Source organism: Mirounga angustirostris, unplaced genomic scaffold, assembly GCF_029215605.1.
Source record: "Mirounga angustirostris isolate CCGP_5_RB_7025 unplaced genomic scaffold, mMirAng1.0.hap1 SCAF_1, whole genome shotgun sequence".
NCBI classification, from domain to species: Eukaryota; Metazoa; Chordata; class Mammalia; order Carnivora; family Phocidae; genus Mirounga; species Mirounga angustirostris.
The window spans coordinates 461,751-478,415 of record NW_026991709.1 but is presented as its reverse complement, the minus strand read 5'-3'; the positions used below and the strand labels follow the sequence as shown (position 1 = coordinate 478,415).

General features: G+C 55.0%; 1 protein-coding gene across 11 annotated transcripts in view; it reads left to right on the top strand.

The window, feature by feature from the left end:
• Positions 1-16,665, top strand: part of PCNT (pericentrin) — a 128,509-nt gene that overhangs the window by 29,563 nt on the left and 82,281 nt on the right. For all 11 annotated transcript variants that reach the window (XM_064577633.1, XM_064577642.1, XM_054504048.2 and 8 more), the window contains exons 4-12: positions 504-759; positions 2,444-2,499; positions 3,636-3,810; positions 4,301-4,437; positions 5,920-6,031; positions 7,510-7,753; positions 8,107-8,185; positions 12,149-12,281; positions 13,176-13,393. In XM_064577633.1, coding sequence (XP_064433703.1) covers positions 504-759; positions 2,444-2,499; positions 3,636-3,810; positions 4,301-4,437; positions 5,920-6,031; positions 7,510-7,753; positions 8,107-8,185; positions 12,149-12,281; positions 13,176-13,393 — 1,410 coding nt within the window. The remainder of the gene's footprint in view (positions 1-503; positions 760-2,443; positions 2,500-3,635; positions 3,811-4,300; positions 4,438-5,919; positions 6,032-7,509; positions 7,754-8,106; positions 8,186-12,148; positions 12,282-13,175; positions 13,394-16,665) is intronic.

Genomic DNA, 16,665 nt, shown 5'->3' with positions numbered 1-16,665 from the left:
GTTGGCAGTGACTGTCCCAAGCCTCCTCCTGTCTGTATTCTGGTTCTCATCCCATGGTTCCGACGGGGGTCTTGCAACATCTGGAATGGCTGCTCACCTGGCTCCAGCCAGGATGGGTCTATGGGCTGGGGAGCCTGCCTGAAGGGAGGCTGGGGCCTCCTGCGTGGCCGCGGGCTTTGTGTGGCCTGTGTCCTCGAGGAGGAACGGCCCCGGCCGTCTGCAGAGCTGCGGTTCAGGTGGAGGGAGAGCACATGTGGGCTACAGGGCTTCAGGATAGGATTGGGTGCAGTTTTAGGTGGTTGGCGAGCTGCCAGGCTGTGCCCGGGCTGCCTGAGGTCCTGCGGGGAGCTGGCCGGTGTTGCAGCCTGAGGCTCGGAAAGCAGGTGTAAGAACCTGTGGTGGTGGTGGGAGGGGGTCGCTGCTCCAGCGTCTTGGCAGACACGGCCACGCCAGGCAGCGCAGCTGCTTTCCCCAGTGCCCAGAAGCCCCTGTCTGTCCTGCAGCCGGTGCCTTCCCTGGAGCTGGAGGCGCTGCGCCTGAGTCTGAGCAACATGCACACGGTGCAGCTGGAGCTGACCCAGGCCAACCTCCAGAAGGAGAAGGAGACGGCGCTGACGGAGCTGCGGGCCATGCTGAACGGTCGGCATGCCCAGGAGCTGGCCCTGCTGCGGAGCAGGCAGCAGCAGGAGCTCGAGCTGACCAGGGGGCAGCACGCGCGGGAGCGGGAGGAGACGGTGCAGCGCTGCAGCCGGGAGACAGGTACGGGGCTGCACGCCGGGCGTGGGCTTCCCCATGACTTGTCGGCGACATACAGGCCCCTACTGCTGGTTTTGGGGAGGCAGGCGGGGCACCCATCAGGGGCGTGTCCCACCCAGATCTCCCTGTCTGTGTCCTGGGTGGGGCGGTGTGCTTCCTGCGCTGTGGGGCTCTGCTGTCCCCTTGCCTTCTGTCCGCGCGTCCGGTGGGCTAGTGTTCGTTTCTGAAATGGTGTCGCGTCATTGGAGGTGATCTGCTTGTGTGCTGGAAGTTTCCGTGTCTGCCTCTTTGACGGGACTGTCTGTGGCCGACCCAGATGCTCCTGGACACAGACCCCCACATCCCACAAGCTCCTCACTCTGCTCCCAGTGGGGCCACGTCGCTCCTGGTGGACGGCTTAGGCACCTTTTCCTTTGGTGGTTCTCTGGCCTAGACTGAGCTCTTTATTTACATCTAAGAGATAGTTTTATGTTTTAATGTTATTTTCCTACTTTTCTGTTAGTCACTACTTTTGTAAACAGTTTTGTAAACACCAGCTTGATTGTGCTGTAATTCACATACCATACAATTCTCCCATTTAAAGTGTGCGTTTCAGAGTCATGCAAACATCCCTACAGTCTAAGGTTAGAACATTCATCCCCCAGAAAGAAACCCGTGCCCATGAGCAGTCATCCCCATTTCTCTGCTCATGTGCCTGTTTCTTGAGTTTTTCATTTGAAAAATGAAAGCAGCGTGCGTGGCCCTGGATGTGTTGAAAGTCTTCCTCCTCCGAGTCCCACCCCCAGCCTTCAGAGGGAGCCAGTCTTCTCAGGTTCTGGGGATACCGTCCCATGTTTCTTCATGTAGATTCGAATAAACATAAATAAGTAGTTTTATGGCCCCCCGTTTCTGCTCATTTTTGAAAATACAAAACATGTTTTACCTTGGGCCCTTTCCTATGCTGTTTTCTCTATGCTCACCCCTGGAGATGGGAACACAAAGGGGCGCACGCCTGCCCTCTGCTCCATGAGGCTCTGCCTTGGCCTGGGCCCCTGTGACCCCCCCTCAGAGGTGGTGCCTGGCTTTTGCTTGAGCTCTGGGCTTGCTCAGGCCCCTCACCTTCCACATGTGGCTTTGGCTGGCCCCAGCTGCGCCTCAGCCCTTTTCCTGAGGTCCCTGCTTCTCTTCCTGGTGCCACACCCCGAGGTGTGCACGCCTCTCAGTCCATGTCAGGCCACGCCCACTGGTCCAGCCTTCTCCCTCCCCTGCACTCCCAACACCTGGTACCTCTTTTCTTGTGGTTCTTCCTTGGGGCTCGGGAGCTGCCAGGTCCTAGAATGTCTTTGCCTGTCTGTCTTCCATACCTTGCCCGGAGTCTGGCACGGCGGGAGCCTGCACTCCAGGCCCAGGGTGCGTGAGGGCTGGTGTGGGGCAGACAGACCAGAGGGGGACTCGGGTCTAAGGTGCCCAGGGACCCCCCAGCTTGTGTGGCTGTCAGGCTGGCTGGAAGGCTCCGCCCTTGCTTTGGGCAGGAATATAATTCGTTCGTTACATCACACGTGGAATTCGTGTTCCCTCACAGACACGCCCTGTTGTCCTGGGAGTGTTGCAGAGTGTTCCTGTGGAGCGGCCTGTGCGTGCCGGCAGCCCTCTCCCCTTCAAGTGGTCAGACTCCGTGATCCCATCTGCTTTTATGTTTTTCTTGCAGCCGAGCTGAAGGAGAAGTTACAGGCGGAAATGGAGAAGAACGCGAGGATGATAGAGGTAGACGTGGTTAGAAATGTCATTCTGGGTGTGCGGCGTCTCCCCGTTCCCTCCATCCCTCCAGCTTGCCTGGAGTCCCCACGGGAAAGCCCCTCACCCGATTCAGACAGATACCCCATCAAAGCTTTATTGAACGTGCTGGTAGAAAATGCATTGCCTTTTGCTTTAGAGGAGAAGCATCCTTTTCTTTGGGCAGTTTGAATTTGTCAGCACAGCTTGTTATATAGCTTGTTATAGCACAACTAGAACTTGTTCTATAACATGAAGCTCTTGCACCCTCAGTCTGCTCCCAGGTGGCCTCACTGTGCTGCGGGACTGACGGACGTGCCAGGGCAGGGAGGTGCCCTGTGGCAACGAGTAAAAGTGTGGGGCGCAGATCCCAGGCACCTTGGGGAAGCTCGGGGCGGGGGAGCTGCTGTGCGGCCGATGCCGCAGCCGGCCCCATGTGCTGGGCTGACCACACATCCTCTGCTGGTGCCCCTGATTTCAGCCCACAGCCCTCCTGGGGAGAGAGTTGTGTTCAGGGTGGGACACAGTTAGCGCCTCTCCGAAGAAGCCCCTCACTGGAACTTCTCATCCTGGCCATGGGTCCCTTTCTCAAGGCTGCATTTGTGGAAGGCCTGTTGGTGCCGGTGACAGCAGAGGAAGGGGCTGGTGAGGTCGGGGGACGTTAATGACGTTAGGGGGCACATATCGGACGTGGGGCACGTGGGTGTTTAGGTCCTGGCTGCTCTAATCGGGCAGTTGGTGGAGGGCGGCTGTTAGTCCCAGGTTAGAGGCTTGTGCCCCACCCCTCTAAGCTGGACGGTGGGGGACTCATTTCTTAGGGCACCTGGGGCCAGGCCAGCCCTCTGCAGAGGTCAGGTGATGTCACTGTAGGATCCTGGGTCCTTCATGGAGGACGGGTGTGTGAATTGTTGAGCATGACCTCCGTCCACGCTTTGTTTCTGGGCAGGTGGTCCTAGCTTTCTCTGCTCCTGTCCTTGTCTTTGGTGGGTACCATTCAGCTTCTTATAGTGACAGTCTGGTCTGGCACAGTGACTGCCCACACCTGGTTTTCGAATGCAATTTAAATTTCTTACCACAGATAGTCCACTGTTGGCCCATAGTCTTTTTTCTCTCCTTACTTGAATTAGAACCTGAAGCAAGACTGGGAATCAGAGAGGGGTTTATGCTTAGAAAACCTACGCAGAGAATTGTCTGCAAAGCATCGGTTGGAATTGGAGAATTTACAAGACCAGTTTAAGAAAGAATTGGACGAACAGAAAGCTGAATTGGAGAAGATTTTTCAAGCCAAAACTCAGGCCGAATGTGAGTTTCAAATTAAAATGAGCAGGTTTGAAGAGGGGACTGAGTGCTTGTGTGGAATGCCAGAACGAAAGTCACGTGCCATGCCAGGCTCACGCTGGGCACGAGCGTCCTGCGTTTCGTTGCCAGAGGGGCTGTGGGTGCATGTCGCCCACAGTGGTGGAGACAGGTGCGGGGCCCGCTGGGCGGCTCAGGCTCAGCCTTGGGGTCTCCCCTCGTTGACCACAGACTTCTCAAGCTCCCTAACCTCTCCTGAAGCCTTTGTTTCAGAGACCTTTGTCCATGTTCCATTATTAAATTGTTACCAAGAAAGTAAGGCTGCGATTGTTTACCTTTTATTCCTGTCCCACGGTGCCACCGCGGTGAGGAGGTGGTGCCCGTCTGGGCTGCCCCCCAGGAGCACAGGGTGCTGGGACCTTGGGGTCTGGAAGGAGCTGTGCTCCTGCGTGGCTGAGAAGGCCACGCCCTCAGGGGTGTGTGTGCCCCTGTCCAGGTGCCCTGAGGACTCTGGAGACCCAGCAGGAAGCAGCCCTGCGACAGTTACGCGAAGACCTGCAGTCTGAGCGCGGTCAGTACGTGCGGGACTTGGAGCAGAGACTCCGAGACCAGGAGGCAGAAAAACAGCTGGAGGTGGGCAGGGACTTCTGTATTCCAACTGGCAAGGGAGGGGAGGTTTTAGAAGATTTTGGATGGGATTGTTTTCATGTTCTGTTATTTGCCGAAACTTAAGTAGTAAATTTATTTTTAATTTTAATTTTTATTTTTTGAAGACTTTATTTATTTGACAGAGAGAGACACAGCGAGAGAGGGAACACAAGCAGGGGGAGTGGGAGAGGGAAAAGCAGGCTTCCCACTGAGCAGAGAGCCCCACATGGGGCTTGACCCCAGGACCCTGGGGTCATGACCTGAGCCGAAGGTAGATGCCCAATGACTGAGCCACCCAGGCGCCCCTTAAGTAGTAAATTTAAAGAGACTGTCGGTATTTAGTAGATAGAGAAGTAAAGACAGAGTTGTGGAGTTGGCGTAATGGTTATGCTGGATCGTACACACACAGAATTTGTATTTTTTACCAGTGCCCCTGAGACCCAGACTCCAGGCATTAGGGGTCTAAGGCCATGTTCTCTGACCATAATCCTAAATAAGCACAGAAGTCCTAAGAAGGTTTAGCCAGAAACATTTCTGCTGCTTGTGTATTCAGAACTCTTTTCCAGCAAGACACCACATACCCACGATGCAAGGTGTGGTCAGATCTTACTCAGACACCGAGGGCTCTGTCCCAGGACCATCAGTGCCCCAGGCATCGGGCCAAGAAGTCAGAGAGGCCGAGTCCGTCTCGGCCTGTGCCCGGATTTCAGAGGAGAGTCCGGGAGGAGCTTGTGCTTCTGTCCCCGTGGCGTTTACACCTGCTCCGGCCGCCTTTCCTCATCACCTCCGTGCTGATTCTCCCTTGCCGATGGGAAAGGAACACAGAAGGGCATGAGGCTTCTGTCCTGTCCCTGCATGAGGCAGCAGGCTGACCTCAGGGCCACTGTAGGCCAAAGCTCCCACGTCCCGTGTCCCCTCTGGCAGGGCTTGTCCTTTAGCCCTCAGCCCTGCACGCGTACCCACCCACTTAGTGCCGTGGGTGACTTGTGGCCTGACCCCGGGCCCACCCCGACAGTGGTTGCTGCTCTCAGCTCCGTGGGTGCAGGGTGGGCTGACTCTGTTCACCCCTGAAGAGACCCTTTCCAGGGGGGCTAACCGAAAAATGCAGGGAAAACCCCAGCATGCCACAGGAGGGGGAGGGGTGGCCCCTGGGGCGGACAACAGAGGGACCCCTGGCAGCCTGGGAAGGAGTCCAGCCTGACAGTCCAGTCCCTCCCCTGACAAGTTAGAAGGATTTGTGTTTAGGACAACGGAGAAAGTTTCCGTCCTCATTCAGTGAGGGGAAAACAAGACTACAAGCAGGTAAAGGCCTGTTAGAAATGAGCTGTAGTTTCTCTGTACTTCCGCTGTGGCTGGTTTTCTCTTGGCTGCAGGTTTGGGGTTTCGCCTTGCGTGCCCCCAGAGCTGGGTGCATACCTCCTGGGCTTGGTCTCGGGTGGCGTCTCACATGTCGGCTTCCTTTTCCAGTTAGAGAGCCTCCGGGCGTCCTACGCAGAGCTGAAGGCTCAGTCGCAAGAAGAGATCCTGCGCCTGTGGTCTCAGCTCGAGTCTCCGACACCTGACAGACAGGACTCGAGTGGTGAGGAGTTTCATGTTGAAAGTTCAGATCCTCAAAAGCTACAGCTGTGTTTTTAATTGTTCAAACCCCAAACTAGGACTTAACAATTGCAGCAGGCACAGAAAGAGCGATTTTGTAAACTTCTTTGAAGATTGGTGTGTGGTTTTAAGGTGGAAACTTGAGGGCCTTGATTTCATCTTCGAGCAAGTTAGCTGAGTAACGGCTACAGAATCGTGATTTTTCTCACGTTCCTATGAGGCAGTTTGCGAGTGTGAGATGGGTAAAGCTTACAGCAGGGCTGGCGTCTACCGAGAAGCCGAGTCAGCGGGCATTTGGGGGGAGTGCAGGTGCGTGTTACCGCGCGATGCCCCGTGAACCCTGTGAGCTCACCTGGGGCAGGTGCTGTCAGGTTTCCGTGGCCCCGAGTGACCCCCAAGTTGGCAGGGCCCAGCAGCTCACCTGGCACCTCCTACGAGAGCCTCTGTAAGAATAGTCCCCACCTGCGGACAGCGCCTTCAGCAGGGCAAGTCAGGAGACGCGAGCGAGACAGGCGGATGCGTGTGTTTCTGCTGCTGCTGTCTAGGTGGGGCCTTTTCAGTCTAGGGGTCCCCCTTGCGGGGGGCAACGAGCAGGGTTATGAGGAAGGGCCAGAGACCTGTGTGGTGGGCGAGGCCTCGCCTGTCCGCTCGCTCCGGTGTGTTGATGGCGGTGGGTGCGGCTCACGGCTCTCCCGAGCTCCTGAGCGGGTCAGCTCTCGCGAGGCCGTAGGGGAAGCCTTGCCCTGGCCTCCAGGGTTCCTTCCAGGGATATTTGTCTTGAAACTTCTGGGTAGGGACCAGTTTATACCCACATCATTTGAAAGCTGATTATTAATTATTGTTAAGCGGCTTGTAGCATTTTCTTGCTGGAAACAGCAGTGGTGGTGCGTTTTCTCGAGGTCCGTGGGTATCACTATTCTTCTGCTCTTAATGAAACGTCCCAGATTCAGTGGCTGGAAGCCACACACATTTATTAGCCGGCAGATGTTTCGTAGGTTGGAATGGGAGGGCGTGCCCGGGTTTTCTGTCCAGGATCACCCGCAGCCGGAATCAGGGTGTTGGCTGGGCCTCGCCGTGGCTCACTAAGTCCCTGCGGTTGTAGGGCCGAGGTCTTGTTTCTGTGCTGGCCGCTGGCTGGGGCTCTCAGGCCCTGGGGGCCACCCGCATCCCTGCCCTGTGGCCCGAGCCGCATGCGGAGCGCCTCTCACACTTCTGGGCTCTGACGCCTTCAGCACCAGCCTGGGAAAGCACTCTGCTTCCGGGGGGCCCATGGGATCCGCTGAGGCCGCCCAGGCCACCTCCCGGTGTGAGGCGCCGCCCAGCGTAAGCCACAGAGGGGTCCCGCTTCACCTTCACGGGTGCTGGGACTGGAGCCCTTTCTGGAGTTGAGGTCTGCAGTGTCTCCTGATGTCTCCTCAGTGTTTCGTCTGAAGGTGACTGCGTAATTCCTTCCCATTAAAGAGTTCCACGACCAGCTCCCGGCCCTCACGCCTCATGGGGAAGAGCTAGAGCGCCTAAGGCAAGACTTCCAGCAGCAGCGGCAGCGAGAGAAGGCCGAGCACGAGTCTGAGCTGGAGCAGTTGAGAATTTACTTTGAGAAGAAATTAGAGGAGGCTGAGAAAAGCTACCAAGAAGACCTGATTGTGTTACAGCGGCGGCTGCAGGAGGTGAATGAAGAGTCTCTTCTGGAGTCTGTGGAAATCAGGTGCATAAGTGCTTTTCATCATCAGCGTGTTTTCGAAACGTGGGAACCTTGAGCTGAATTGAAATCTCGTTATATTTGTGATTTCATGCCAGTGGAGAGCAGGAGCCTTGTGTTTTAGAAACACAGCTTATGTTTGGGCCTCCAAGCAAGAGAGCGTTAAGGCTAGGAGCGGCACGTGACCTGCGGCACCCGGGGTCCCCTCTGCTCCGGCACAGGGTCCCGCCACGCGGTCGCACAGACACGGCCCGCTCAGCCGAGGGCTCCTGTCCTTGACGGGAAGTAGGATCGCCGTGGAGGGGGCAGGGAGGAGAAGGGGCATATGAGGAGGTTTTAAAACACATTTTCTCTCTTAGTCCACCCAGTGTGTGTTTAGAAGAGAGGTCTGAGAAAGGAAGAAGAGAACACTGCGACGGACTCCGCCTTCAGCCTGAGGTGACGGGCCCTTCTGTCCTTTGTTGAGGGGACACGGACGTAGCGTCCGTTTCAGGTGCACAAGGTGTGACGTTTGTGTGTGTGGTGAGTGACCGCCACAGTGGGTCCACCTAACGTCTGTCAGACCCAGGGCTGCGGGGTTTCTTTTTCTTGTGATTGAGAACCTTTAAGGTCTACCCTCTCAGCAGCTTTCAGAGGGGTACAGGACAGCTTTTTACCTTTGGTCACCGTGTTGCGCACTACATCCCCAGACTCTGTTTTGTACCTGGAGGTTCGTGTCTTCTGACACTTTCTCCCACTCTGTCCCCCCACCCCCACCTCTGTCAGCCACCAGTCTGTTCTCTGTATCTGTCAGCTCAGTTTCAAGATTTCACGTGTAAGTGAGATCACGCGGGACGTGTTTTTCTCAGACTGACTTATTTTGCTTGCACCCTCGAGGTCCATCCATGTTGTCACAAATGGCAAGATCTCGTTCTTCTTTACGGCTGAGTAGCATTCCATTGTGTCCACACCGCGTGTTCTTCATCCGTCCCGTCAGTCCGTGGACACACGGGCTGCGAGCACTTGAGATGTGGCCAGTGTGGCCTTCCTGTCACCCGAGGTTCCCTTTTATTTGATGGTGATGCCTTGCGGTGTTGGTAGCCCGGGTCTCATGGCCACCACCCTGGGCAGGTGGCGTGCCGTGACAGACCGTGGTGGCCCCGTGCAGACGTGCTCTGCCCCAGCGAGCACAGCTTCGGCGTCAGCATCTGTTGGTCTCAGTCGCCTCGGGTGGCCATCACGAACGTACCACAGACCGGATGGTTGAACAGCAGAAATTTATCATCTCAGTCTGGAGGCTGGAAGTTGGAGGTCAGGGCTGGTTTCTCCTGAGGCCTGTCTCCTTGGCTTGCGGTTGGCCGCTCTCGAGCTGCCTGTTCATGTGGTTCCTCCGTGCACACGCGCCCCTGGCGTCTCTGTCTCTGGATAGTCCCACTCTGAGGTGCTGGAGGCTCGGGCTTGGACCTGTGAATTTTGGGGACCCAGTTTCTCCTGCTTAGCAGGCTGCTTCCAGTTTCCCATTGTTAATGTCCTTTGCTAGAACTGTCTCTGCGTGTGACTTTTTCCTGGGGACGGGGGTGCGGCGTGTGTCCCGCTGGGCCTTGTGTGGCTTCCGCAGCAGCAGAGCCCTCGTGCCCGGCGCAGTCGTGCCGCTGGGTCCTTGTCCACAGCCCTGTCCTGCCCTCTGGGCCCCCGCCCACCGTCGTCCTGGAGTCACCCTGCCTTCTCCTTGGGTGGTCCCTGCTGTCTGGGGAGCAGGCGTGTGTCTGCACGCGGCCCCTCTCTTTGCTGCGCCTGTTCCCTCAGTGGAGACGCAAGGGCACGTGAGGGGAGCCCCCTGAGAGCCCGTTTCGTTCTCGTGTGTGTTTGGCGGGTGTGACGTCTGGCACGTGTTCTCTGTCCTCTCGCCCCCGCACCGTGGAGAGCCGCCGGCCCGTCCGTCCCGCTGATTCTCCCTTCGTGTGTGGGCTGCTTGTGCTGCCAGCCCCTCTGAGGTCCCTGTGAGTTCCCTGAAGTTTTCAGTGGGCAGTTCACGTGCGTGTGAGTCCACTTTTCACGCTGGGGGGGGGCGCTGTGTCTGAGACTCTGCCTTCGCTTCCAGGAGGCTGGTCTTGGCACTGCTCTTCTTCAGTGTCCTTGCAGCTCTTGCGAGCTTTGTTCTCAGTTCTTCAGTTAAATTTCTTATTTCTGTTGTCATTTTTAGTTTCTAGGGGTTCTGCTCTCTTGCTGTGTCCTCCGTCTGTGCCATGGGTGCAGCGTTTGCACGTGCCTCTCTGGAGACCGTCGGTGTTGAAGCATTTCTCCTGCTTCCCGTCCGTCCGTGTGGGTGTCTGTGCTGTGTGGATGTCGGGGGCCCCCTGTGTGGTTTGTGGCTCGTGGCCGTGTCTTCACGGGTGGTGTGAGGCATCCCTGGTTCTGGGGAGAGCTCCTCCTGGGGTCCTGCCTTAGATGGCCGGGTCCCCCGCCCCCCACGGCCAGCCTCGGCCCGCGGGCCCTGGGTGCATGCAGCCCTTCTGCCGCCTGGGCCCCGGACGTTGCTGTGATCGCTGACTTCTTTCCCGAGGTTGGTCAGCTTTGGTGTCTTGAAGACCTCTTCCTGTTTCCTCTCCTCATGGGTTCCTAAGTTGAATTTTCCTGGTCATCGTAGCCACATTTCAGGAAGGCAGGAAAACTAGAAGGATGGAATGTGTGTGTGTGTGCACGTGTTTATGCGCGCCTGTGTGTGTGTTGAAATGTTGACAGGCCACCGTGCCCTCCGCAGGGTGTCTGGCTGAACTCCCCCCAGCGGGGTGTGGGAACCCGACGCACCCCTCCCCACCTACCGCTGGACATTGCCTTTGTGTTCCCCGTTGATGGACAGCCAGTATCTCTTCCAGTTTCTGTTTCTTTGGTTTTAAATGAGGTCAAACCTCTTTTCGCTTGAAATGGACTCTTCTCCCCCTCTGAAGCTCTCCCTGCACGCCTTTCCTCTTGTCGCATCTGCCCGCCTTCCCCTGTGGTTCAGAGGGCCCACTCTGCTCGCCGTTGGACTCAGCTGTGCTCTCTCTCGCACGGGTACTCGTGGGCCCGGGTCTGCACTTGTGTGTCCTCCCCTGGCCCTTGGCTCTTCATCCCCTTTCTCAGAGCGCCCGGTGTTTTCCTGCATCATTTTCTGATTCTTTTATTTTGTTCTTTATTTTACTTATTTATTTTTAAAGATTTTATTTATCTGAGAGTGTGAGAGGGAGAGAGAACGAGCGAGCACAAGCCAGGGGAGGGGCAGAGGGAGAAGCAGGCTCCCCGCCGAGCAGGGAGCCCGACGTGGGGCTTGATCCTGGGACTCCAGGACTGTGACCTGAGCCCAAGGCAGTGCTTAACCGACTGAGCCACCCAGGTGCCCCTCTTCTGATAATCTTTTTAAGTCTTTTAATTTTTATTTTTCATCCACCTGGGACTTAGCTGTTGTCCAGTAGGAGGTGTAGGCTCTGAGTTTAAGACCTTTTTCCAAATGGCAAGTCACTCTTTCAGGCCTGACTTGTTAAAACACAACGTTTTGTGTGCTTAGTTGTCCCAGGGACACAAGTCTGTTTCTGGACTCGATTCTTCCTGTCACTCAGGTGGTTTGTTTCTGTAACAATGTAGGAATTTAAGTCTTGCTTTAAAAGATAATTTGAGCTTTTTGTGAGCTTAAAGTTGAGGTTGATATGACTCCTCTGTGGTTTTAGAGGACAATGGGTTTACTGCCTGCATTTTAAGGGGAACAGGAGAGTTTAGCACATGCATTGAGCCCTTTCCTTATTCCCTCCCTCCCTTCCTGCCCCCCCCCCCTTCCTCCCTCCCTCCCTCCCTCCCTTCCCTCAGGATACTTGGGCTGGGTTTGTTGTCAGGTGTGCTCACAGCAGTGACCAGAGACCCTTCCGCTGGGGCCCCTTCCCCTTGGGGGCGGGTCCATGTCCCAAGCAGGCCAGGCAGGCATGTGTCTGACTCTGGGAGGGGAAGTGCAGTGGGGAGACACAGAGTGGGGAGTGAGGGGGCTTGGGAGCAAGCAGTCTGGGTGGGCCCCCCACAGTGGGGCAGAGTATGTTTGGCAGCGGCCCTGGCCCTGGGAAGGGGGTCTGGTGGTCAGGGTCTCCCTGCAGTTCAGGTCCAGGAACATTCTGGTCAGGCTCCCAGGAATGGCCCACTTGGCATCCCTGCAGCTGGGGCTCAGCTTTGGCCTCGGTGAGCACCGCGTGGGAGCGAGGAGGGCTCCCCAGCCAGTGGTGCGCACCTGTCTCCTCAGGGCTATGGTGTGCCATCTCCTGAGCTACTTGGCCCCCCGGAGGTGAGATGCTGGGGACAGGGGAGGTGGCGTGCGCACGCATGGCCCAGCAGGGGTGACGTGGTAGAGAGGCCTCTTGTAACGTTTCCTCTGTGCAATTTTTCCCTCATTTGCACACGCAGTTCGAAGAAAACCACCGGTGCCAACCAGCAGCGTTGAAGTCCTCCCTGGAAGCCCGGCGGGAGGTGGGCCTCGTAGGGACCCAGGTGTTGGAGGGGGAGCAACGTGTGGGTCTCTCAGAAGGGCCCGGCGAAGGTGTGTGCACTTCCCTGCCTGTGTTGGTGGCCGTTCAGCCCACAGGACCCGATATGTGGGGAGGTTGGGGCCTCCCACGTGGGTTATTTGGACATCCCAGCCTCTACCTCTGCAGATCCTCCCTGGCGGTGTCCTCAGAGTTAAGGGGCTGGGCTTGGGCCCGGCCAGGTCCAGGCTTGGGGGTCACAGGAGACGGGGCGGGTGGAGAAGCTGAGGTCCTCCCAGTGGATGCAGCAGATGGGGACAGGCGGTGACCCCCCTGCTGAGGAGAGCAGGTGTAAGACCAGCCTTGGACACGGATTCCAGGAGCGATGGGCGCCGTTGCGGCCCCTGGTAGCATGGAGGAGGCAAGGCAGAGGGGTCCCACGGCGAGGGTGGGGGTCTGGATCCCTGTTGGGGTACTCCGACACAACTGCCCGTTTTGGGCAAGGGTTCCCTTGGAGCTGAAGAGACGGGCTACGAGGAGGAGCATGGCTCCTGAGAGCCAAGGTCACGTTGTGCTTGGTATCTGCCTCTCACTGTCCTTGTGGCGCGGGAGGTCCTTCGCAGCTGCTGCACACGCGGAGTGCTTCTGTGGCCGCTCAGCTTGTTCCTGAGCCCAGGAAGCTGACAGGTCCTGACTTGAACAGCTCAGGAGGGGTCCCCGGCCCAGAGCCACACGTTCCCACAGTGGAAACAGCCACCCGGCACCCCAACCAGCGGGATGGCGTGGGTGGTGAGTGCGTACCGGTCGCTCAGGACAGGGCAGCTCGTCATCTGGGCGCACCCAGGGCCGCGGCGTTCCAGGCGCCCACGCTTTGGGAGGCGCTGGAAGGTGAGCGTCCTGTCTGTGCTGCGTGTGCTGTCCTCGAGGCGCGTGCCTGATGTGCTTCCTGCCTCCTTGTCCCCTCACAGAGCTTGCTCTGGTGCCGCTCCCGTGTGCACAGGACACGGCCTTGGAGGTGGAGACAGAGGTGACGGCCAGCGTCTTGGGTTTGGAAACTGAGCACAGGCTTAAACTCTCACTTCTTCAGACGGAGCTCAGGGAAGAAATTGACGTCTTAAAACTAGAAAATAGAAATTTACATGAGAAGTTGCAGCACGAAATCTGCCTGAAAGAGGACTTGGAGAGGGTAAGTGTGATTCTGGCCCGTTTCCATGGTGGCAGGCTCCTGTGGAGGTCCACGCGGGTCCTCGCGCTCCGTCCCCTCTGCTCCCTGCAGCGTGTTTGCTTAGTGCCTCCTCAGTCAGGACAGGGCTCCACCCCGAGCCGAGCCGGGGTTTGGCTCCTTGCTGCTCCTTCGCCCTGCCTCCAGGCTTAGGGGGGCTGGCTGGGCATCCTCAGACGGGCGGCAGGCTGCTTGGCACGGCCAGCTGCAGGCCCTGTGCACCCCGGTGAGCCCCATGGTGTCGAGCCCCTGGGCTCTTCTGCTGATTGTCGGTTGTGTGGCTGTAGAGTGTGCTCTGTGCGGGAGGAGAGCCCCGCCGCACCACCCACACTGGCGGAGGTCTGGCGTGTAGGCCTCGCCTAGATTCCCGGCAGCTTTCACCGTATGCGCAGCACAGGGCGTAGCTCATCCCTGTGTCAGGGTAACGGAGTCGCCGTAGCTTGAGCTGCGAGTCTTTCACCAGTGTCCTGACAAAGCCGCATTCCCCCCACTTCGTGCTTATGGCCTGATGCTCTCACCCTGCGTTCTTTCCCGTGAAGGTCTTTCTGGATTTTCATTCTCCATCAACACTCAGTTTCATACCAAGTTACTACCTGCGTGTCTCATCGCAGGTCACTCTCTAAGGCATTGGTGAGGACTTGGGGCAAAGCAGAAGTAAGGGTAGAGCTTTGTGCAGAGCTGTGTGGGCCGCCGCAGGTGGACTCTCTTGCTGGCGGTCTGTGGTTTTATACGTGGCCGCCTCAGGCACCATTCAGTCAAGGGCAGACTTTCCTCCATGACTTTTGATGTTCAGGTGTGTGTGTAATATCTTTCCTGGACCACCATTTTGTCTGCTTACATCAGTTATTGAGAGAGGGGTATAGAATTGTCCATTTTTCCTTTAATTTTGTCAGTGTTTGAGTATTTTGAAGTTATTACATGCACACACATTTGTGATTGTTCTGTCTTCCTGAGAAAGTACCCCTCCCTCTCCTCTGTAGCATTGTTTGCGCCGCTGTCTGCTTTCTCTTTCTTGAATACGGTTCTTCCAGCCTTCATCCACATTGTTTGCATGGCATTCCCTTTTCTGTCCATTTTACTTCAAATCTCTGGAGACTGGCTGGAGTCCGTGCTGGACGCCCATAGTTTCAGGACTCAGTCCTGTGAGGCTGCCCCACGCCAGAACCCGTTTGCAGTTACTGGGTCCCTGCGTGACCTGCTCATCTCGGTCTGCCTTGGCTCTGGAGCCCGCATATTCCCATGCCCGCCCACACCTCTTTTCAGGCTCCTACTGCTCAGGGAAACGGTTTACTACTAGCAGTTTATTATGAAGGATGCAAACAAGAGCAACCGAAGGGAAGAGATGCACGGGGCGAGGTGTGCGGTGGTGGGCAGCTTCCACGCCCGCTCCTCTCCTACCACCCTGTGCACCCACCTGGAAGCTCTCCAGATCTCACCATTTAGGAGTCTTTATGGAAGCTCCATTACATAGGCGTGTTTGATTAAATCATTGGCGATTGGTGATTGAACTCAGTCTCCATCCCTTTTCTTTGAGGTTGGGGTGGGGCTGAAATTTCCAACCCTCTAATCTTGCCTTGATTCTTCTGGGGACCAGCTCCCATCCTGAAGCCATCTGAGGTCCCCAGCCACCTCTCATCTCATTAGTGTACAAAAGACTCTTATCATTCCAGAAATTCCAAGGGTTTTAGCAGCTGCGTGTCGGGAACTGGGGACAGAGACCACATATTTATTTTTTAATACATTATACATATGCATAGCATATCCTTGAATATTTTTTTTAAGACTTATTTTATTAGAGAGAGAGAAAGAGAGCACAAGTGGGGGAGGTGAGGAGGGGCAGAGAGAGAGGGAGAAGCAGACTCCCCGCAGAGCAGGGAGCCCGATGTGGGGCTCAGTCCCAGGACCCCGAGATCATGACCTGAACTGAAGGCAGATGCTTAACCGACTGAGCCACCCAGGCGCCCCTATTGTTGAATATTTTTTAAAATCCGTCTGACAAACCCTACCTTTTTTCTTTTTTTTAAGATTTTATTTATTTGAGAGAGAGAGAGTGAAAGAGAGAAAGCATGAGAGGAGGAGGGTCAGAGGGAGAAGCAGACTCCCTGCTGAGCAGAGAACCCGACGTGGGACTCAATCCTGGGACTCCAGGATCATGACCTGACCTGAAGGCAGACGCTTAGCCAACTGAGCCATCTAGGCATCCCTATAGTTGAATATTTTTACAAATCTGTTCTGACAAACGCTACCTTTTAATTGGAGTATTTAGTTTGTTAACCTTTCACTTCATTATTGATCTGGTTGGAGATAATGTCTGCCATTTTACTATTTTCTGTGTGGTCGTCCATCTGTTTTTCTTTGTGTTTTTTCTCTTTTTGTTCCCTGTGTTCTTTCTTTCTTGCCTTTTGGATTATTTGAATATTTTTAGAATTGATTTTAATGTATCCGTTGACTTCAAATTATACTTTGTATTACGTGTTTTAATGGTTGCTTTCGGGATTAGAATGTACATTCTCACAGTCTTCTCAGTTAACATTATGCCATTTCAGGTAAAAGGTAAGAGCTCCATGGTTGTATAAAGGTACATCTATAATGTTCTCTTTGTCTTTTATGCTATAATTTTTATAGGTGTTACATCTCTCTGTGGTTAAATTCCACAATATAAATTTTGCTTTGAATAGTCATAGGTACTTGAAGGAAATTAAAAGGAAAAGTAGTCTTAGATTTACAACATTTTACAGGGCTCTTTCTTTCCTCCCAAAGATCTCAGTTTCCATTTGGTATCACTTTCCTTCAGCCTGAAGCATTTCCTTTAGCCTTTCTTGTCGTGTACATCTGCTGCGCAAGTTTTCTTTTAGCTGAAAGTCTCTATTTTACAGTCTGTCTTGAAGAAATTTTTTGCTACATATAGAAGGCAAGATTTTTATTCAGGATTTAAAGATGTCACTTCTGACCTTATTTCTGATAGGTCAGTGATCACTCAAATCAGTATTTCCCTGAATGTAATGTGTCATTTTCTTTTGATTGCTTCAGAGGTTTTTCTTTCTATCTTTTATTCTCAGTCATTTTACCATGATGTGCCTAGGTGTGATTTTCTTTGGTATTTTTTTCTCTCATGAAAGAAATTCTTAAAATCAGTACATAAAATTGATTCTGACATAGTTACCTCAGAAAACAAAAACAAAACCTTATACTCAATTGACCTTATTTTTTTCTTATTTAATAATGACAGTACTGAA